The 22,495-nt window shown below is 36.4% G+C and overlaps 1 protein-coding gene across 13 annotated transcripts in view; it reads left to right on the plus strand.

The window, feature by feature from the left end:
• CCDC57 (coiled-coil domain containing 57) overlaps positions 1-22,495 on the plus strand; it is a 323,421-nt gene that overhangs the window by 168,761 nt on the left and 132,165 nt on the right. For all 13 annotated transcript variants that reach the window (XM_007482813.3, XM_056817294.1, XM_056817295.1 and 10 more), the window contains one exon: positions 6,197-6,297. In XM_007482813.3, the coding sequence (XP_007482875.1) occupies positions 6,197-6,297 (101 nt within the window). The remainder of the gene's footprint in view (positions 1-6,196; positions 6,298-22,495) is intronic.

The raw sequence follows: 22,495 nt of genomic DNA on the forward strand, positions 1-22,495 counted from the left end.
GAAGGCTAATTCCCGTCCAAAGATCCAAATTTAATACCACACACAGGTCGGAGACATGATAGAGAAAAGAAAGTGCCTGGCCAAAGGCCAGGTCCCAGGTGAGAGAGATAGGGAAGGAAAGGAATTAAAGATGGAGCTTGGCCAGCTCCAGCAAGGACAGGCATCAGTGAGAGCTGAGATCCAAGCGAGGGCGGAGAGTGCTGTGGCTGCTTTTAATGTCTTTGATATGCAAATATACACGATACATAGGGATGATTATCATTGGTTAACGACAAGGTATAGGTGTGGTTTCTCTTAGCCAAGTGGACACAAAGAAACCTCTTTTCTCACCTCACCTGGGGGAAGCTGGGGTCAAGGGTCAGAGGCTTTCCTAGCCATGCACAAGACTGAGCATGCTCTCTTCTAAGCCACTCTGTACATACTAACTGTTTCCCTTGTCCCTAGATAGGGGTGGACTGCTACAAATTATAATATGATAGTGAGAAAGGGGTGGAGTCTAGGTAGCAGAGTAAGGTGGGGACTCCTTTGAGATCTCTCAAATTCCCCTCCAAACAAGGTTAAAATAATGCCTCAGTGAATTCTGAAGTGATAGAATGAACCAAAGGAGAGGGGGAAATAGTTTCATAGTCCAAGAGAGAAAAGATAAAAGCTTCAATCAAGTGAGAGTTTTTTTCAGGATGGGGTAGATATAGGCATGTTTGTACTCATTAGGAAATGAGCCTATAGACAGAGAGGAATTAAAAATACATGAAAGAATAGGGATTACAGAAGGAGCAGTCTCTTGGAAGAGATGGGATGGAATGGGAACTCTTGAACAAGTAGAGAGTTGGAAAAAAAAGAGTAAGGCCACTTCATCATGAAAGACAGAAGTGAAGGAGAAGATAGTGATAGAAGGCATCTAAGTGATGAGATAAGGAAGAGGGAAGAAGAGAGAGCTCCTAGTAAATGAATTCAATTTTTTCCTGTAAAACATGAGATAAGATTCTCAACTGAGAGAGTGGAGGAGAGCCATTGGAGGTTTAAGGAAAGATGAAAAGATTTGGAAGAGCTGCTGTGAAGAGGGGGATTGTGGGTTGATAAGAGATTACCTAGAAGCAGTGAGAGCTCAATTGAAGTTGTATAACATACATTTATTTGTATTGGACCCAGTGAGAACTGTTGTGTGATCTTCACCTTTGTTCAGCACATATGTAGGAATGAAGGCAGAAAATGGCTTAACTAATGAACAATATAATAAAGGGGCTAGGTATTCAAGAGAGATGACTAGCTCTGCATCAGTGATCCTATGAATCTAAAATCTCCTCTGTATATTCATAAACTACCAAAGAAGAGTTTTATAGAGGGAGCTTATAATAGGTTTTCAGTAAATATAAATACTTAGGTCATTGCTTTCAATCACATTTATTTAACATTTCATTTATTTAACTTTCAAAGGCTACTCAACATTATTGGACTTCATGGGGTTCCATAGAATAAAGGTTCTTGTTTTCATTTTAAACTGAATATCTCATAAATTTTTCATATTCAGCATGTCTGAAACAGAACTCATTACTCACCCCTCCCCCCAAAAATGCCCCTCATTTAGACTTTCCAATAACTTCCTTGTTAGTATCTTTGCCTCAGATTTGTATCTTCTTCAAATCCTCCTCCATACAGTTGCCAAAATGATTTTCTTATAGTTCTGACCACGTTACTTTCCTACTTAATAAATTTCAGTGGTTTCTCATTGTGTATGAGTTAAAAAGTAAACTCTTTTAAAAAGTCTTCAGAAACTGGGCCCAAAATACTTTTTTTCAGCCTTATCATACATTACTTCCCTTTTCATACTGTATAGTCAGCCAAACTTGCTTTCTTACTGCTCTTTACACACATTTCTCCTATATCCAAACCCTATAGAGTGTGCCCCAGACTGGTCTCCTGATAGTTTAGGTCAGGTATTAGAACAAAGTGATACACTCATCATTCAATAGTTCAAAAAATTAATTTTACTTAGCCATAGCATAGAAGCAATAAACAACATTTTGGCACTCATGTAGGCAGAAGTAGTCTCCTTTACCTCTGAGCCCAGTTAATCTTTAGGAAAACAGGTACTAACATAATAAAAATGACAATTTTATTTATTTATTTAGTGCAATACCTATTGAACTACCAAAAAACTTCTTTATGGAATTAGAAAAAAACATAACAAAGTTCATTTGGAAGAACAAAAGATCAAGGATATCCAGGGAAATCATGAAAAAAGATGCAAAGGAAGGAGGACTTGCAGTACCAGATCTCAAACTATACTATAAAGCAGTGGTTATCAAAACAATTTGGTACCGGCTAAGAAACAGAAAGGAGGATCAGTGGAATAGACTTGGTAAATTACTTCAGCAGGACAGTCTATGATAAACCCAAAGATCCTAGTTTTTGGGACCAAAACCCACTTTTTGATAAAAAACTGCTGCGAAAATTGGAAGCTTATATGGGAGAGATTAGGTTTGGATCAACATCTCACACTCTACACCAAGATAAACTCAGAATGGGTGAATGATATGAATATAAAGAAGGAAACTATAAGCAAATTAGGGGAACACAGAATAGTATACATGTCAGATCTTTGGGAAAGGAAAGACTTTTAAAACCAAGCAAGAGCTAGAAAAGAAATCCAAAAATGTAAAATCAATAATTTTGATTACATCAAATTAAAAAGGTTTTGTACAAACAAAACTAATGCATCCAAAATTAGAAGGGAAGCAACAAATTGGGAAACAATCTTCATTACAAAAACCTCTGACAAAGGTCTACTTACTCAAATTTATAAAGAGCTAAACCAATTGTACAAAAAATCAAGATATTCTCCAATTGATAAATGGGCAAGGGACATGAACAGGCAGTTTTCAGCCAAAGAAATCAAAACTATTAATAAGCACATGAAAAAGTACTCTAAATCTCTTATAATCAGAGAAATACAAATCAAAACAACTCTGAGGTGCCACCTCACACCTAGAAGATTGGGTAACATGACAGCAAAGGAAAGTAATGAATGCTGGAGGGGATGTGGCAAAGTTGGGACATTAATGCATTGCTGATGGAGTTGTGAATTGGTCCAGCCATTCTGGAGGGCATTTTGGAAGTATGCCCAAAGGGCAATGAAAGACTGTCTGCCCTTTGATCCAGCCATAGCACTGCTGGGTTTATACCCCCAAAGAGATAATAAGGAAAAAGATTTGTACAAGAATATTCATAGCTGCGCTCTTTGTGGTGGCAAAAAATTGGAAAATGAGGAGATGCCCTTTAATTGGGGAATGGCTGAATAAATTGTGGTATATGTTGGTGATGGAATACTACTGTGCTCAAAGGAATAATAAAATGGAGGAATTCCATGGGGACTGGAACAACCTCCAGGAATTGATGCAGAGTGAGAGGAGCAGAACCAGGAAAACATTGTACACAGAAACTGATACACTGTGGTACAATCAAATGTAATGGACTTCTCCATTAGTGACAATGCAATGACCCTGAACAACTCGGAGGAACCTATGAGAAAAACCAGTATCCACATTCAGAGGAAGCACTGTGGGAGTTAAAACACCAAAGAAAAACAACTGCTTGAATACATGGGTTGAAGGCATATTGTTGGGGATGTAGACTCTAAATGAACATCCTAGTGTAAACAACAACATGGAAATGGGTTCTGATCAAGGACACATGTAATAGCCAATGAAATTGCGTGTTGGCTGCGGGAAGAGTGGGTGTAGGGGAGGGAGGGAAATAATATTATTATTTTAACCAAGGAATAATGTTCTAAATTGACTAAATAAACTTATTCAAGTGGGGGGAAAAAAGAAAAGAAAAGAAAACGCCTAAGGTTATCACAAAGAGTCAGACATAACTGACAAAAACACTGAACAACAATACTTTGGCAAAATAATAGGCGAGTTATACTGACTTTTGTAGTATAGGAAATCCCCAAGTGGGTCTCAAAGCTTGTGGTTTGGTCTTTGTGACTGACCAGAGTTAGAGTGGATGCTGGAAGGGAAGGATGCTCTGTAAGGGTGCTCTGCATTTATCTCCTTCACTGTTTATTTTTAAGGGAATAAGCTTATGAAAATAAAACCCTTATTGGTTGGGGTGGGGGGAAGGAACACAGGTAGCCATATCCATATGTCCTGAGGAAGCTATGTGACTCTTTGAGCCAATTATATTTTCTTTTTTTTTTTAACTCTTACCTTCTATCTTAGAATCAATACTGTGTACTGATTCCTAGGCAGAAGAGTGGTAAGGGTTAGGCAATGGGGGTTAAGTGACTTAACCAGGGTTATACAGCTAGAAAATGTCCGAGACTAGAATTGAACCCAGGACCTTCCATCTCAATCTATTGAACCACCTAGGTGACTAAAAACCAATTAAATCTTGAGGATAGCTTCCTTTTAGGTTTCAGGAAAATAATTGATGTAACATATATGGCAGGGATAATAATTAGCCATCTTTTATGACATATAAAATATACACATATGCATACATACATATACTCATGTATGTTTATGCATATTTTGTACCACCTGTATAATATAAGCTCCTTGAGAGCAGGACTGTTTTATTAAGCTTTAAAATTTTTAGCACCTAACATAATTCCTGATACATAGTAAGCATTTAATAAATATTGATTGATTGATTGATTGATTCAAGGGATATTTATCATCATAATTATAAATACAGCTCCTAGCAAAGTACCTTCTCCATATTAAACTAGATCTACAATCTCATTGATAAATGTATTTTCTCCAACAGTGTACTTCATGGCCCATCCATGAAAATTTAAACAAAGTAGGTACTTAAATACTTGTTAAATGAGTAAATTAATAAACAAACAGCAGTTTAAATAATTAAATATTTTGTACATATTTAGATAGGAAAAATGCTTGGGTCAGAGACAGTCTAACTTCTATCTTAGATAAAGTGAACTTAAAGGTGGTCTTTGAATGATAGAGGAAGGAAACGTAGCCTAGGAGGGTCTTGTCTAAGCATGATAAGCAAAGAGAAAATATAAATAGAAAAAAGGTATTCTTCTTGTAGGGGTCAGTGGAATAAGTAGGTAAGACTTCATTAATTTTAAAAACAAGCTTTCTTAATGAAGTTTTTTTAAGTTGCTATATGTAGGTAACATTTACTTTTATGTTTGTGTGTCTATGTACAGGTTACATTCAATCCCATGAATATATGAAATCTAGAAATTTAGAGCAATAGAAGAACTATCAGATTTTAGATTCTCTCTAAAACCTCTTGACATCTCTTAGATTATCATTATCCTTCTTAGACAGAGAGCTACTAGGGGGCAGTGAGGTGGCTCAGTGTGATTCAGGCCTAGAGACTGGAGGTCCTGGGTTAAAATCTGGCTTCAGATACTTCGTAGTTGTGTGACCCTGGCAAGTTACTTAACCCCTTTTTTCCTAGCCTTTACTTGCCTTAGAACCAATACATAATATTAACTCTAAGATGGAAGATAATAATTTGAAAAGAAAGAGAGTAATGTTTAGTACCATATCCACACTTTGAATGGAAATATTAATAAAATCTTCTAGTTAAATCTCTATTTTGACTATTATGCCCTAGAATGTGCTATATCAGTTTTTAAAAATATTCTACTATCTTTGAACAAAAATTATATTTTGGTATGTAGCATATCTTTAACATTATAGTGCTAAGTAGTTATAAAGAATTTAGCTTTCAGGGAGATTAAACAATGGAATAAGCTACTAAGGGAAATCATAAAATAACAGCCTCTAAAATACTTGCAAGAAAAGAATGGATAGCTAGCAAACATGGGTGATTTAGATAGTCATTCTTTTTTTTTTAATTGGTTCTAAAGCAGAAGAGTGGTGAGGGCTAGGCAATGGGGGTCAAATGACTTGCCCAATGTCACACAACTAAGAAGTGTGTGAGGTCAGATTTGAACCCAGGACCTCCCATCTCTAGGCCTGGCTCTCAATCTACTGAGCCACCTAGCAACCCCTGATATTCATTCTTCATAAGGGAGAGAACCGGGTTGTTTTGGCTCTCAGTCTCTTTCATGTTCATTGTTCTATATTTTATACATGAAACTAAAACATGCAGTGGGATTCTATCTACGTGGGTGTTCCCTAAATCTAAGATTCTTAGTAAGACTTCTAGTACTCTGTCCTCTTATTTTATCAGTTAATCTTCTTTCCATCAGGTTCTTTGCTGGCTGATAAAGTTTCTATTGGCATGGCTTTGAAGAAGCTACAAGCCAAAGCAGTTCTGTTGGATTCCATGGTAACACAGCTCAAACAAAAGGTAAGGCTTTATTTCATTGAAACTCAGAATTGTTGAGTGTCTAAACAGAGTTGGAAAGTTTTTTCTTGGCTTGGATATAAAGTTGGTTTTGTTTTTTTGTCTTTTTCTTAGAAAGTTTCTTTAAAATTCTATCTTTTTAATTCCAGACAGGGAAGAAGTCAACAATAATGTAAAACAGTCACATTTTGCCCTTCCCTTACTGGCATGAACAAAGTACTCCTCTTTTCATTTCTCTAACTCACCAAATAGTTGCTTAGATATTAGGATGGTTTTTTTTTTTCCTAAAGGCCAGAGTCAGCCTAGGCTTTGATCAAGTGAATAAATGTTATCCCTGCAGGATAATTGTTCAGAAAATTATTTGCATCAAGGAAAAGAAACCTTAGAGATGAGCACTGAATTCTTTTCTTGACACTGTTTTTTCCATTAGTGATTAACAAATTCTTTTCCTTAGTTGAGCCTATCTCTCTATAAAATGTAGATTCTACTACTGTCAAATATTTTTGTCAAGCATTTAAAAACTCTTTTAAGTAAAAATGCACAAATATTGTAAAGGGAGAGAGAATGAAGACTGGTTTTGTGATTTCATTGGTACAGAGAAATCCTAGATAAAGAAACATGTTATGTCAATGTACTTTCTCTGCAATTTTTAATCTTAGAGAATTGGGTAGGATAATGAGAGATTAAGTGACTTGTCAAGGCCCAGAACAATACATCAGAGGTAGGACTTGGACCCCAGGCTTCCCTAGTGTGGAGGCCTGCTCTCTGTCCATTGGCCATGCTTCTTCATTATAAATATGTACAAAATGAGACTGGATCTACAGTCTACTATTGTACGTATGTACGTAATTATAAAATTGTATGTAAAAACTGCAAGAGCTGTGTTTTTGACAAAAGCAGAAGTGGTAGTGATGTAAAGAATAGACAATAAGTCTAATGATAGTTTATTTAGCTTTATATCTTTCAAACTAAAAAAGTTCTTTATAAGCATTCACTGATTTGAATCTTCATAATTCTCTCGCATTATGCAACAAGTAATAATGCTGTTGACTTCCACCAAACCATTCATTTGATCATTTTAAAGATATCGGTCTTCACAGTTTCTCTGTGAAGTTATCTCTTTTTTATACAAGGAAAATGAGGCCAAAGTAGTTAAGTAACTTGCTGAAGATTGGATAAAAACTATCACATTTTTCCAATTCTGTATCTACCAGTCATATAATAACTTGCCAATTATTTAGAAAATAGCTTTTAAAGAACATTCAATACACAGTTCATTTAAAAAAAAACTCTTACCTTCTGTCTTAGAATCAATACTAAGTATTGGTTCCAGGGAAGAAGAGTGTTAATAACTAGGCAATTGGGGTTAAGTGATTTGCCTAGGGTCACACAACAAGAAAGTGTCTGAGGCCAGATTTGAAACGAGAACCTCCTATCTCTAGGCCTGGCTCTCAATCCACTGAGCCATCTACCTGCCCTAACATACTTCATTTTATTTGTTGTGAAGTTGTGTCCTTGTGTCCTGCTGACATTCCCCTAGATGCTCCATGTTTGGTTTGATTTTTTCATAGTCATTGAGGGTACTTCTATTCTTCCAGTGTCACAGATTTCTAATCAGTGTTATCTTCAACTGTTCCTTCATCTCATCCACCATGCAAATGAAACATGATTCTGAGCACTAATATTCTCCATTTTAATCTAGAGTTATAAAGGCCAATAATATTTATGCTCCTCACTTTGTTATGATCTTTTTATCCACTAGTGAGGTGAACATGCCTAACAGGAGAACAAGAAAAGCAATTAAGCATATGATATCATATGTGTACTTACATGAAAGTGCTAATCTAACGTTTCTAGTTCCTATAAATTAGCAGGACATGCGATAATAATAATGTAATAATAATGCATTTTAAAAACAACTGTTTCTTTTAAAATTTTAAACTTAAGCCAGCATAAATAATTCCCTTCTTTCCAAATATAATCACATATATTATAGAGTCTGTGTAGTAGAATTCCTAGTAGAATTGAATTTATGAACTAGAAATGCTACATGTTGATTCCATTGAAATTTTTGTTCTAGTCTCAGAATTCCTGACATGTTCAGCAATGTGCTGCTGTAATGCCCAATTGAATTTATGAACTAGAAATGCTACATGTTGATTCCATTGAAATTTTTGTTCTAGTCTCAGAATTCCTGACATGTTCAGCAATGTGCTGCTGTAATGCCCAATTTATAGGTCTCCTTCTAAATGGTAAGGTCTAAACATCTTTATATTTGCCAAACTGAACATTTCTTCTTATAATTTGCTCTCCAAGTCTCTACTTTGGTCAGAGTAGATCTTGGCAGAGAATCTATATATTCAGAACTACTTCTCCTACAATAATTGAGCTAGTGTGAATGCTTTCTTTTTTTGGTAAAGATATTTTATTTTCCCAATTATGTGTAATAGCAAATTTCCACATAAATTTTCTGAAGTTAAATGATCCAAATTGTCTCCCTCTCTTCCTTTCCTCCCCTTCCCAAAGGTGGTAATCAATTTGATCTGAGTCATTTGTATATTATCATGCAAAATATATTTCCATATTGTTCATTTTTGTAAGAGAATACTCATATAAAACCAAAGCCCCCCCAAATAAAAAGCCAAATGAACTAAAGTGAAAAATAGTATGCTTTGATATGTATCTGACTACAATAGTTCCTTCTCTGGAAGTGGAGAGCATTTGTATTAGAAATCCTTCAGAATTTTTCTGGATCATTATATTGTTAAGAGTACCGAAGTCTTTCACAATTCATTGTTCCTCATTATTGCTGTTAACCATTCACAGTGTTCCCTTGGTTCTGCTTATTTCATTCTACATCAGTTCATGTAGGTCTTTCCAGCTCTTTCTGAAGTCATCCTGTTCATCATTTCTTACAGCCCAATAAAATTCCATCTCTTATCATATACTACAATTTGCTCATCCATTCCTTGATTAATAGACATTCCTCAATTTCCAGTTATATTCTACCACAAAAAAAGTTGCTATAAATATTTTTGTACAAGTAGGTCTTTTGCCCTTTTTTAAAAAATCTCATCGGGATACAGACCCAGTAGTGGTATTTCTGAATCAAAGGTATGCATTGTTTATAGTCCTTAAGCATAGTTCCAAATTGTCCTCCAGAATGGTTGGATCACAACTCCATCAACAATGCATTAGTGTCTCAATTTTACCACATCCTGTCAAACATTTATCATTTTCCTTTACTGTCATCTTGTCCCATCCAATAAGTGTGAGGTGGTACCTCAGAGTTATTTTAATTTGCATTCCTATAATCAAGAGTGATTGAGAACATTTTTTCATATGATTATTTATAGTGTTGATGGGAGTACTGGAGGGAAAAGGTAGGGAAAGGAAGGTAACCAGAGGTCCCCCAATCCTGGTAGAGAAATTGACCAGGCTTTTCTTTTCTAGTATAATTATGCTAGGGAATCAAATTACATCAAGCCAGATTTCAGGGATTGTTAGATAGGTTTATTAGGCTAGGAAAATAAAGGTTTGGAAAAGCTAGAGAAAATTAGATCTCCATCCCTCGGGGCAAAAAGATGCTTCTCTAGAAAAGGTACACAAACCCATGCTTCTCTCTTCTTTTATACTTTCTCAGACACTTGGTGTCTGAGGAGATTGGGAAGAGAGTCCTGGGAGATATAGTCTCTCAGGGTTCAGATCCATTTTAAAACGCACAATAGCTTTGATTTCTTCATATCCTTGACCATTTGTCAATTGGGGAATGACTTGCATTCTTATAAATTTGACTTAGTTCTATGAATATTTGAGAAATAAGACCTTATCAGAGAAATTTGGCATAAATTTTCCACCCAGTTTGTTCTTTCCTCTCTAATCTTGGTTATACTGATGTTATTTGTAAAAAACCTTTTTAATTAATATAATCAAAATTATTCATTTTACATCTTGTAATGCTTTCTATCTCTTGTTTGGTCATATATTATTCCCTTCTCCATTGATCTGACAGGTAAACTATTCTATATTCCTCTATTTACTTAGAATATCAACTGTTATGTCTAAGTGATATACCCATTTTGACTGTCTCTTGACAAAGGGTGGAAGATATTGGTCTATACCTAGTTTCTGCCATACTGTTCTCTAGTTTCCCTAACAGTTTTCATCAAATAGTGAGTTCTCCCAAAAACTGAGATTTTTGGATTTATAAACATTAGATTGCTAAGGTCTTTTAGCCATAATCTAGTCCATTGATCCAACATTTTGTTTCTTAGCCAGTACCAGATTGTTTTGATGACTATTGTTGTATAGTACAGTTTGAGATCTGGTACTGCTATGCCACTATCTTTCACTTTTTTTTTTCATTAATTCTTTTGATATTCTTGATCTTTTGTTCTTCCAGATGAATTTTATTATTTTTCTAGTTATATAAAATAGTTTTTGATAGTTTGATTGGTATGGCACTGAATAAGTAAATTAATTTAGATAGAATTGTCATTTTTGTTATTATTAGCTTAGCCTACCCATGAGCAATTAATGTTTTTCCAATTGTTTAGATCTGACTATTTGTGTGAAAAGTGTTTTGTAATTGTGTTTATAGAATTCCTGTGTTTCTTTTACTAGTAGATTTCCAAGTATTTTATATTGTCTACAGTTATTTTAAATGGAATTTCTCTTTCTATCTTTTGCTGCTGGACTTTGTTGGTAATATGTAGAAATGCTAATGATTTATGTGGGTTTATTTTTTATCCTGCAACTTTGATAAAGTTATTAATAATTTCAGCTAGTTTTTTAACTGATTCTCTAAGTATACCATCATATCATCTGCAGAGAGTAGTAATTTAATCTTCTTATTACCTACTTTAACTCCTTAATTTCTTTCTTATTGCTAAAGCTAGTATTTTTAACACAATATTAAATAATAGTGGTGATAATGGACTTCCTTGCTTTACCTCTGTCCTTATTGTAAGGCTTCTTACTTATCCCCATTGCAAATGATACTTGCTGATGATGGTTTTAGACAGATACTGCCTATTTTTTATTTATTTTTATTTTATTTTTAAAAAAGGCCCAGGGGGCAGCTGGGCCTAGAGATGGGAAGTCCTAGGTTCAAATCTGACCTCAGACACTTCCTAGCTGTGTGACCTTGGGCAAGTCATTTAAACCCCATTGCCTAGCCTTTACCACTCTTCTGCCTCAAAACCAATACATAAGGTAAGAGTTTAATAAATGAACAAACAAACAAACAAATAAATAAATTACCCATTTATGCTTATACTTTCTAGAGTTTTTAATAGGAATGGGTGTTGTATTTTGTTGAAGGCTTTTTTCCCCTCATCTGTAGAGATCATCGTGTGATTTCTGTCATTTTAGTTATTGATGTGATCAATTATGCTGATAGTTTTCCTAATATTAAATCAGCCTTGCATTCCTGGTATAAATACAACCTGGTCAAGGTGAATGATCCTTGTGAGAGATTGCTGTAATTTTTTGATAGTATTTTATTTAAGATTTTTACATCAATATTCAGTAAGGAAATTAGCCTATATTTTTCTTTTCTCTGTTTTTGCTCTTCCTGGCTTAGGTATTAGCACCATATTTGTGTCATAAAAGGAATTTGGTAGAACTCCTTCTTTGACTATTTTGCCAAATAGTTTTATTAGGATTAATTGTTCTTTTGAAGTTTGATAGAATTAATTTGTGAATCCATTAAACCCTAGGAATTTTTTCTTAAGCAGTAAATTGATGGCTTGTTCAATTTCTTTTTCTGGGATGGAATTATTTCAGTATATTATTTCCTCTTTTGTTAATTTGAGCAATTTATATTTTTTAAAATATTCATTTCACCTAGATTGTCAGATTTATTGTCATATATAATTGAGCAAAGTAGCTCCTTAATTTCCTTCATTGGTGGTAAATTTACCCTTTTCATTTTTGATATTGGTAATTTGGTTTTCTTTTTTTTAATCAAATTAACCAGTGCTCTTTCTATTTTGTTTCTTATTTCTTCATAAAAGCAACTCTTAGACTTAATAATTCAATAGCCATTTTACTTTCAATTTTATTAATTTCTCCTTTGATTTTTAGGATTTCTAATTACTCTTTAATTAGGAATTTTAATTTTGTTCTTTTTCTAGTTTTTTTTAGTTGTATGCCCAATTCTTCTTTTCCTCTGTTTTATTGATGTAAGAATTTAGAGATAAAGATTTTCCCTAAGTACTGCTTTAGCTGTATCCCATAAATTTTAATATGTTGTCTCCCATTTTTTGCAATTAGACTATAGTTTCCAATTAATTTTTAATTTTTCTTTCCATGAGCCCTTATTGATTTTAATTTGCATCTTTGATGCATTGCAATTTTTAATTGCATTGTGATCTGAAAAGGATGCATTTATTATTATGGTAAATTTTGTGTAGGTACCATATACTGCTGAAAAGAGGGTATATTCCTTTTTCTCCAGAGATCTATTAAATCTAACTTTTCTAAAATTTCATTCACTTCCTTTACTTCTTTTTTATTTTTTTGGTTAGATGTCTAGTTCATAAAGGGGGAATTTGAAGTTCCCCACTAGTATAATTTTATTATTTCTTCCTTAAGTTCATTTAATTTCTCCTTTAAAATTTTGAAGGCTATATACTATTTGGTGCATATGTTATGTATTGATATTGCTTTACTGTCTGTAAGTTCCTTTCTTTTCTCTTTTTATTAGCTCTATTTTTGCTCTAGCTTTATCTGAGATCATGATTGCTATTCCTGCATTTTTTACTTAAGGTGATGCACAATAAATTCTTCTCTAGCCCTTTACCTTTACTCTCTGCCTCATATGTTTTTCTTATGAACAATATATCATAGGATTCTGGATTTTTAATTCACTCTGCTATCCACTTTTGTTTTATGGATGAGTTCATTCCATTTGCTTTCACAGTTGTGATTTCCATCTGTGTATTCCCCTCCATCTAATTTTCCCTTTTTGATCCTACTCTTTCTACTTTGACTCTGACTTTCCTCAAAAGTGTTTTGCTTTTAATCATTCTCCCCATACCCTTCCCTCGAATTACTCTCCTCCCTACCCTCACTTCTTATTCTCCTCCTACTTCTCTACAGGATAAGATAGAATTCTATACAGTTACGATTATTATTCCCTCTCTGAGCCAGTTCCAATGAGAGTAAGGTTTAAGCATTGCCCATTACTGTAATAGTTAGTTTTTTCCCCCATACCTCTTTAGGTAATATAATTGACCTTATTTTACATCTTTCTTCCCTTTTCTCTCAGTTCAATCCTCTTTTTAACCTCTTGATATTTTTTGTATATCATGTCACCATGAGATACTCTTATTCCCTCTGTCTATGTATATGCCTTCTAACTGCTCTGATGATGAGAAAAATTTTGAGTTACAAATATCATCTTTCCATGTAGGAATATAAACAGTTTGCCCATATTGAATCCCTTAAAATTTCTCTTTGTTATTTACTTTTTTATCCTCTTGAGACTTATCTTTGGATATCATATTTTCTGTTTAGGTTAGGTCTTTTTATCAGGAATTCTTGGAAATCTTCTATTTTATTAAATGACCATTTTTTCCCTTGAAAAAAATACTCAGTTTTGCTGGCCACATGATTCTGGGTTGTAAACCTAATTCCTTTGCCTTCCAGAATATCATATTCTAAGCCTTCTGATTCTTTAATGTAAAAGCTACTAAGTCCTATATAATCCTGACTGTGGCTCCATGATATTTGAATTGTTTCTAGCTGCCTTCAGTATTTTCTTCTTGGCCCAGAAACTCTTGAAATGGCTATGATATTCCTGAGAGTTGTCATTTAGGGATTTAGTCCAGGAGCTGATCAGTGGATTCTTTCAATTTCTATTTTTACTCTTTTGTTCAAGAATAGCAGGGCAATTTTCTTTGATAATTTCTTGTGTTATGATTTCTAGGCTTTTTTAATCATCATTCAGGTAGTTCAGTAATTCTTTAGATTGTCTCTCTTGGTTCTGTTTTCCAGGTCAGCTGATTTTTTTAATGAGATATTTCATATTTTTTCTCATTCTTTTGATTTTGTTTTATTGTATTTTGATATCTTATGAAGTCATTAGCCCAATTCTAATTTTAAAGGATTGATTTTCTTAAATAAGTTTTTGAATATCCATTTCCATTTGGTTAATTCTGCTTTGAATTTTTGTGCCTTTTCCCCATTTGACTAGTTCTTTCATTTTTTTTCATTACTTTCATTCCTCTTTTCCTTTTTCTTCTACCTCTCTTATTTGATTTTTAATTCCTTTTTCAGCTCTTCCAGAACCTGAGACCAATTCCTATTTTTCTTCAATGTTCTGCATTGTGGTTGCTTTGATCTCACAATCCCCTTCTGCATCTGTGCTTTGTTCTTCTTTGTCTCCATAAAAATTTTCTGTGATTAGATTTTTTTTTGCTGTTTGCTCATTTTCTTAGCTTTTTTAAAATTATTTTTACTTTTACCTTAAAGGTGTGCTCTGTTCTCAGAGTAGATAATACACTTTTAAACTTCAGTTATTCCTTGCTGCTACCTTTAGGTCTAGTTCTGGGTTTCTATAAGTTTCAGTTCATTCAAGGTGGTATGATGGCCTTTGGCCTGGGAGCTCTGAAAGACTCATGCCACTGCTGATTCAATCCTCCTCTAGGGACTATTGTTGGCTTGCAGGTCTCAGAGCACCGTGAGTGACCTTGTGCCAGTGTTCAGGGCCTCATTCTGGGCTTACTCAGGCCAGGTACACTGCAGGCTGCCTTATGCTAGTGCTTTAGGCCTCAGTGCAGGCTTAAGGCTCTGGACTTCCCCTTAGGTTAGCACTAGCTGATCAAGGACAGCCTTACACTGGGGTTGTGCTTGTTTTAAGTCTTCATTGCCAGCTTGGAGAGAGGCTCAATCTCAATCTGGGTTTATAACAGCCTGGATCACTGTAGATTGCCCTGAGGTAGAGCTTGGGGTTTCATCGCAGGATTAGGCAGGGGATCGGGAGCTCCCCTTATGCTTATACAGACCAGGTACACCACAAATTGCTTTGTGCCAGGGTTTGGGGCTTCATTGCAGGCTTGGGTTAGGGCCTGGAGCTTCAAGGGATGCATGAGGAGTGAGCTGTCATTGACTTAGGCAGGATCATGGGGTCTCAAAGTTGACTTGGGCCCAGGTTCAGCTGGTGGCTTTTATTCCTCAGTGCATAACTTTGCTTCTAGATCTCCTCTCGCCCTAATGATACTCTCTGCCTACCTTTCAGATTGTTTTCTGCAGGAGAGTTACTTCACTCCATCCCCTTATTGGTTCTCTCTTTCCAGTATTTGTTTTCAGGTGCAATTTTAAGGTTGGTTTGAAAGGATTCCCAGATCAGTCCCAGCTTTTTATGCCATCTTAGGCTCTACCACCATCTGGCTATGGATTCTTTCTGATTCCTGGTTTGAGTATACTCTTGCATATATAGTTAAATATTAAGTACCCACTAAGATATGATGTATGTTATTGCTATCTCATTTCAGAGAAAAAATCAAAACAGTCTCATTCCAAAAGGTTTTCTGGTATTTACAGTTTAATATGCAGTAAAAATTGGTGATGATTTTCCTTGCATACATCAGCATGAGTTTCACACTACTTTAATGACATCTGTTACTTTATGTCAGTAAAATCTGTTTCTTAATAATTCCAGGATTCTCCCTTGACTCATATTGCAAGATAATTATTCAGTAATTTCATGGCTATAGGATGATATATTCTAATTAGTATTCAGTAGTATTATTTGTAGGATTTTTCATTGCATTGCACAGCTTCTACTTTCTCCTGTCATCTCAACAGCAAGAAATCTTTAGACAGTTCAAACTGGAGTCCTTTTAGCACTGCTTCTTCATTTCTTGGTTTGCATCCTTTCTCTTGGTTCTTCATCAGGTTTCTGTTCTTACTGCCAGTGATCAAAAGATAGTTGGTTTAGTGAAATGAAAATCACTTTTGGTATTGGCATGATATCTGGTATAAGTCCTAAGCCTTCAGATCTACTTTAACTTACTGTAATCCAGTTCCCTGTGTCACAGATAGTTTTCAGAATTTTCATTATTATAGCTTCATTGTCACATGGCCTTTGAATCAGAGTATTTGTATTCAAATTAGTCTTCCCTGGCACCTGTAGTATGTGTTGAAGTCATAGCCATGTAGTACCACCACTCACCTCTGACAGGCATCATCCAACTTGGCACTTCTCAGAATATATCAATGAATTGTTATCCAACTTTGGTCCATATACATAGTCTTAGAATTTTTTAGTGCAAAGCCAAAAACTCCCAGCTTATGAATGAACCAATAAGTATTACTGTCGATCAAACCTCCACTAATTAATATAGTTTATCTCTCATGATGAAATGTAAAGGTTATATTTAATGGTTGGATGCAGTTTATTTACCAAAATGAGGGGAAACAATAAAGTAGAGAAATGTGAAAAAGTTTAGAGGAAATACCTATACTAATCCTCAGCCAGGAGGGCCTGAAGTGAGTAATCACTTGGCCTCCTCCAAGATGGAAGCTAGTCTCTTAGGAAACTAATCCAGGAGTCAGAATCTAAGTTAAACGTCAGCATCCACGCTGTAGTCTCCAATGAGATTCCCTCAAAGACTATCTCCAGGAAAAACTCTCCATGAGACTCAACTTCACCAGCCTCCCAGCCCAAAAATTTTGTGACTTTTATGGTAGTTTCCTATCCCCACCAATCACAGTTTCCAAAATTGTTACACCTCTCATCCTCTGAAGGTAGCAACTCTCCTCCTAGGATTCTGTAATAAAAGTAACCTGACTGAAAACTATCACTGATTGAAAAAGAGAAGTAAATTGAGGGGAAACTGCTGTTCTCTGGCTGTACAGGAACCTGAGGCTGCTTATTGGTAATGGAGGTAGAACAGAGAAAATGCTGAGGGAAGCTGCCACACAGAGATGCTGGTACACAGGGGACACTGCTTATAAGGGACTGCCCTGGGGTCTTCTCTGGGGTTTGCCTATTGATCCCTACTGATTGCTAATGGATCAATCTACTTCCTAACCCCCTTCTTCCCTCACTCCCTCCCTTAACCAACCTCTCCCTTTTGCCTCCCTCACCTCCCAGATCTTCTTGAAGCCTTTGGCTCCTTCCCTCCCTCCTGAGTTGAACTATAATGATACTCTAGTTGCTTTCTCAGTCAAGGGGTTTATTTGGATAACAGGATGGGAAACTGAGGTAAGAGGGATGAGGAATTTCCTTAATCTAAATGATATAAAATTGAGGGTTTGGGGAGTCACAAGTGTGACTCTTAGACAGTTATGAAGATGGAGGACAGCAGCCCTTTCAAAATCTTCTTTCTTCTTCTTCATAAATTAGTCAGGTCTCTCAGCTTAACCCCAGAAAGAAACAAAGTTCAAAGTCTCTTAAGTTTCTCCTGGTCAGCTCAACTCTCTTATAGACCACCAACTCAAAACCTTCTCCCCTGATCAGTTTCCACTGCTCAGAGCCAGAGAAACAGAGACCCAGTCCAAAAAGCTAAGTTTCTCTTCTCAGTGTCAACTTCAACTCTCAGAGTCAAAGAAAACAAAAAAATCAAATCAGCCTCACAAAAGTCTTTCAGCCAGCTTCAAACCTCCAGGGAGAGAGAGTGTCTCTCCCAGTCAGAGAAAAAGTCCCAAAAATCAAGTCAGCCTCACAAAAGTCTCTCAGCCAGATTCAAACCTCCAGGGAGAGAGTGTGTGTCTCCCAGTCAGAGACAAAGTCCAAAAGCCCCTCCCCCCTGTCAGCTCAAACTGCCACCAACCTGGGACATTCCATTGGAATCCTCTCTTCACAGACATCTAGAGCTAGATCTAGAGCCCTGTATCTTGGTCCACAAGTCCTGCAAAACCTCCCTCTTCATGTCTCTATCACAATTCACACCTTTGGATTCACATGTTTCTGAGTGTGTGAACTCTTAAAAGAATTCAGAAGTTTCTGGCTGTTTGAGTTAGAAAAAAAGGGTGAAGCTCTTCCAAGTATCTTGCTGGCTTCTTACCTCTAAAGGTGTTAACTCGCCTCCTAGGAGTAAGAGTTTGTAGATTTCCCTTCCTTTAGGATTAAGTGTGGGTGCCTTCGCTTTTGTTGATTAATTCAAAAGTAGACAAAAGAGAGTTAATCCTGCCTTCAGTCTAGTGAAGTACCAAGTAAGGGTACTTAAATAATTATTATTCCAAAGTGTTAACTCCAACTAGGCAAAGAAAACAAAGGATTCCCTTTTCACAATTGTAAACTCAGAATAGACAAAGAGAACCAAGAATTTCCTTTCACATATCACTTCTTTGATATTTGACTTCTCTTAAGCCCTCCAGGCCTGTATCCTGGGTAGAGGACAATAGGCATATTTGGGTATTTTTGTTCACGTTTGTCTATCAGTCCAAAGCCAGCCAAGTGACTTTGTAGGTTTGGGAACAATTTTCATTTCTTGCTCTTATGCTTCTGTATCTCTGCAGTCATAAATGAATGAGTGAGGGGCATCTAGGTGGCTCAGTGGATAGGGAACCAAGTCTGGAGAAGGGAGGTCCTGACCTCAGATACTTCCTAGCTATGTGACCATGGGCCAGTCACATAACCCCATTTCTTAAACCTTACTCCTCTTCTGCCTTGGAATCCGTACACAGTATTGATTCTAAGATAGAAGGTAAGGTTTTTTAAATAAGTAAGTGAATGAGTGAGTGAGTGAGGTCATTCAGTAGCTTGGCAGGAGTAATAAATGTGCTGAAAACTTCCAAATCCTATAAATTATTTATTAAGCCACATCTGAATAGCTTTATTTAAGGTATCTCAAAGATTCTGTGAATGTGACTGATTCAAGAGTACTTCTACCTTGTCTGGGTCAGTGCTAGTATCAGTTCTAAGACAAAAGAACAGCAAGGGCTAGGCAATCGGGGTTAAGTGGATTGCCCAGGATCCTGTAGCTAGGAAATATCTAAGAGCAGATTTGAACCTGGCTCCAAGCCCAATGCTCTGTCCACTGAGCAACCTAGCTAACCCTTGTAACCCACATTCCAAGAGAGGCTCTATAAAATTGGCATGTGTGAATTGATAGCTTCAGACCATTCTCTCACCAATCCATCAGGTTCTCCCAGGGTCTTTTCCAAAGACAATGATGATTTTCAAAGTACACCAATATTTTTGTACAATTCCTATCTAATTACTTTCATCATCCCTTAGATAGTGACAGATGCTTGCATGATCTTGGGGCATAAACTCAAACCAATACAATCTGACTGAAGAAATGAAAGCAGAATTGAGTTGATGTTGAGTGAGGAAGGCTTTCTTCCCCCTTCTACTACCTAATTTTTCCAAGATTTTTAATGAGTAAAATATTTATTAAACTATACATCTGGCACTCTTGCCATCTTCATCCTTGCAAGACATCATTCAATGGATGCAGTATAAAAAGGTAACAAAGGACAGGAATCCCAGACCAAAGGGGAACCTAGTGTTCTGTCACTCACTCCAAGTTATTACAGTGTCCAACTGGCTGATGGGTCTAAGTCTAGTAGCAATCTGTTATTGCTCAGACCCAAACAAAGATTGGGAACTTGCAGAGCTCAAACCAGAATAGCAACAATCAAACTTTGCCCTAAGTCAGACCACTTTCCCCAGCCTGAGCTGTCCATGACATCCTAGAGTAGCACTACACTCAGTATTCCTAAGTAAATAGCAATGGGACCAGCCAAATCCTTCCCTCCAGAAGACTCTAGAGCCCAGCCCTGACTAACATCAATTACAAAGTTGGGAAATAGGCTAAAAGGATGAGCATCCAAAAAAATTAATCCCACCATAAAAAGCTTTTATGGTGACAGAGATATTCAGAACACAAACTCAGAAGAGAATGACTCAAAACCCATGTATAAGTAAAGCCTCAATGCAAAACATAACTTAAGAACAAATTTCCACTAGAATTCTTGGAAGAAATGAAGCAAAAATTTAAAAGGAGAAGTTAAAAGTATTTTTAACAATGAAATTAAGGCACTGGGATGGAGGGGAGAGAGCTATGGAAGAAAAAAGTTAGAAAGAAAAGATAACTTGGCACAAGAGGTACAAAACCTTTCCCAAGAAAAAAGTTCCCTGAAAATTAGAATGGACCAGACAATGACTCCCAGAGACAACAAGAATTCTTTTTATTATTATTATTATTGTTTTTTAGACCCTTAACTTCTGTCTTAGAATCAATACTGTGTTTTGAGGCAGAAGAGTGGTAAGGGCTAGGAAGTATCTGAGGCCAGATTTGAACCTAGGATTGTAAAAGCCAGAATATAAGGGCCAGAATGTAACAGGTTAAAATTAAAGGGTTGGATAAAATATTTAAGAATGTGGTTGCCAGGAATTATTACTCAATTCCAAATGATTTTTATGGTGATTTATTTACAAAAAGAGAAAGAATGAAAGTAAAAAAATCAGAGAGAGTAGATATTTACTGCAGCCTGGTCCTGGTCCAGGCAGGGCTACAGAGGCCCCAGCAAAAGGGGGCCCAGAGGTAAATTAAACAAGAGTTTTAGCCATGAGGCCTACTCCAAAACAAGAGACCTCTCCTGAGGCTAGTACCTTCAGGAAAGCCAAGAAAAGGAGTCAGCCTTTTTTCACTCACCCACGTGGTAGTTCTAAGAGAAATAGAAGCAATCCAAGGTCCTCATCTGGAGCTTCTCCAGGGTCAAGTTGAAGGCACAAGACCTTCTCACAGGAAGTTTTTGCCCCTTTTAAAGACTATTCCTTTCATCACTTCCTGTACCTTCCTTCCACTTTTACCTGGATCAATTACAGCTTTTAGCTTTGCTTAGGACTGCCCAAGGGGAGTCAGTGGGTTCTGATTCGTCACCCACTTACACATACGTTGGTCACAGACCTCCCCCACTTAAGGATAAGTGGATTGTATATGCTTTTGGTGGTTAAATCTAAAAATGGGCAGGAGAGAGTTAATCCCATCTTCACAGGACCTCCCATCTTTAGGCCTAGCTTTCAATCCACTGAGCCACCTAGCTGCTCCTGACAACAAGAATTATTAGGAAAAAATCTTAAAAGTCTTATAGTTTAAAAATGTAGAAGTAAATGTAAGGTATCTCGTAGCAAAAATAACAGATTTGGAAAACTTATTTGAGGAGAAAAAAGAATCAATAGACTTCATTAGTGCTGTGATAATAAAAAAAAAGAGGCTAGAAATATTTTAAGAAATATTAAAGTTGCTTGGATTTCTTAGAACCAGAGGACAAAATGGAAATAGAAGGAATCTACTGTCACCTCCAGAAAGAAACCCCAAAATGAAAACTCCCAAGAACATCATAGCCTGATAGCTTATAGGACAAAAGAAAAATACCACAAACAGTCAAAAAAGAAAGAATTCAAGGATGAAGAAATTATAGTCAGAATTATATATAATAAGCACCCACCTTAATAGGAACAGAGAGCTTGGACTATGTAACACAGGCTGGTACTAGTAAGTGAAATTGATCATCTCAACGGGGGAGGGGCCTCAGGAGTGAAATCCGGAGGAGGAGAGGACTCTGGCAGAGAGAGCAATGAGCTCTCAGTCTTGAAAAACCGAAGAGAGAAGTTGGGGAAAAGACTTTCTCCTGAGGGAAATGGGAAAAAGAAAGTGGAGAATGGAGGTCCCTATCTCTATCTAAATCCTTTCCCTTTCCTCCTCGAGTTTGGGGGGAATTTAGGCCTTGGCAGCTTGAGCCCCCTGAGAGAAAGTCAGGTTGATTCACCCCTGGGCAACAGGAGCTGAGGTAAAGTCTGCTCAGGTTTCTCTTCAGAAGTCCCTTCAATTGGGAAGTGTTAGGGGGAAAGATTTCCAGTCACCAGCAGGAAAAATGGGTAACCCTCAGGAGAAAGTCTTTTCCCCAACTTCTCTCTTAGTTTCTCAAGATCCAGAGCTCACTGCTCTCTCCCCCAGAGTCTTCTCCTCACCTGAATTTCACTCCTGAGGCCCCTCCCCCGTTGGTGATCAATTTCATTTACTCTTCAGTCTGGCACTTTGTCTCTAGTGCCAGCCTCTGTCACAACTACCATATTCTAAAAAAGTGATAGATAGAGGCCTACAGCCAAAAATAACTAACTTACTTTTTCTGCTTACTAAGCATAATCCTGTGGGGATGGGGGATGGATCTTTAATGAAAAAGAGAACTTCCAAACATTCCTGATGAAATATTAGAGCTCTGTAGAAATTTTAAAGCC

This window comes from Monodelphis domestica, chromosome 2, assembly GCF_027887165.1.
Source record: "Monodelphis domestica isolate mMonDom1 chromosome 2, mMonDom1.pri, whole genome shotgun sequence".
Taxonomy (NCBI): Eukaryota; Metazoa; Chordata; class Mammalia; order Didelphimorphia; family Didelphidae; genus Monodelphis; species Monodelphis domestica.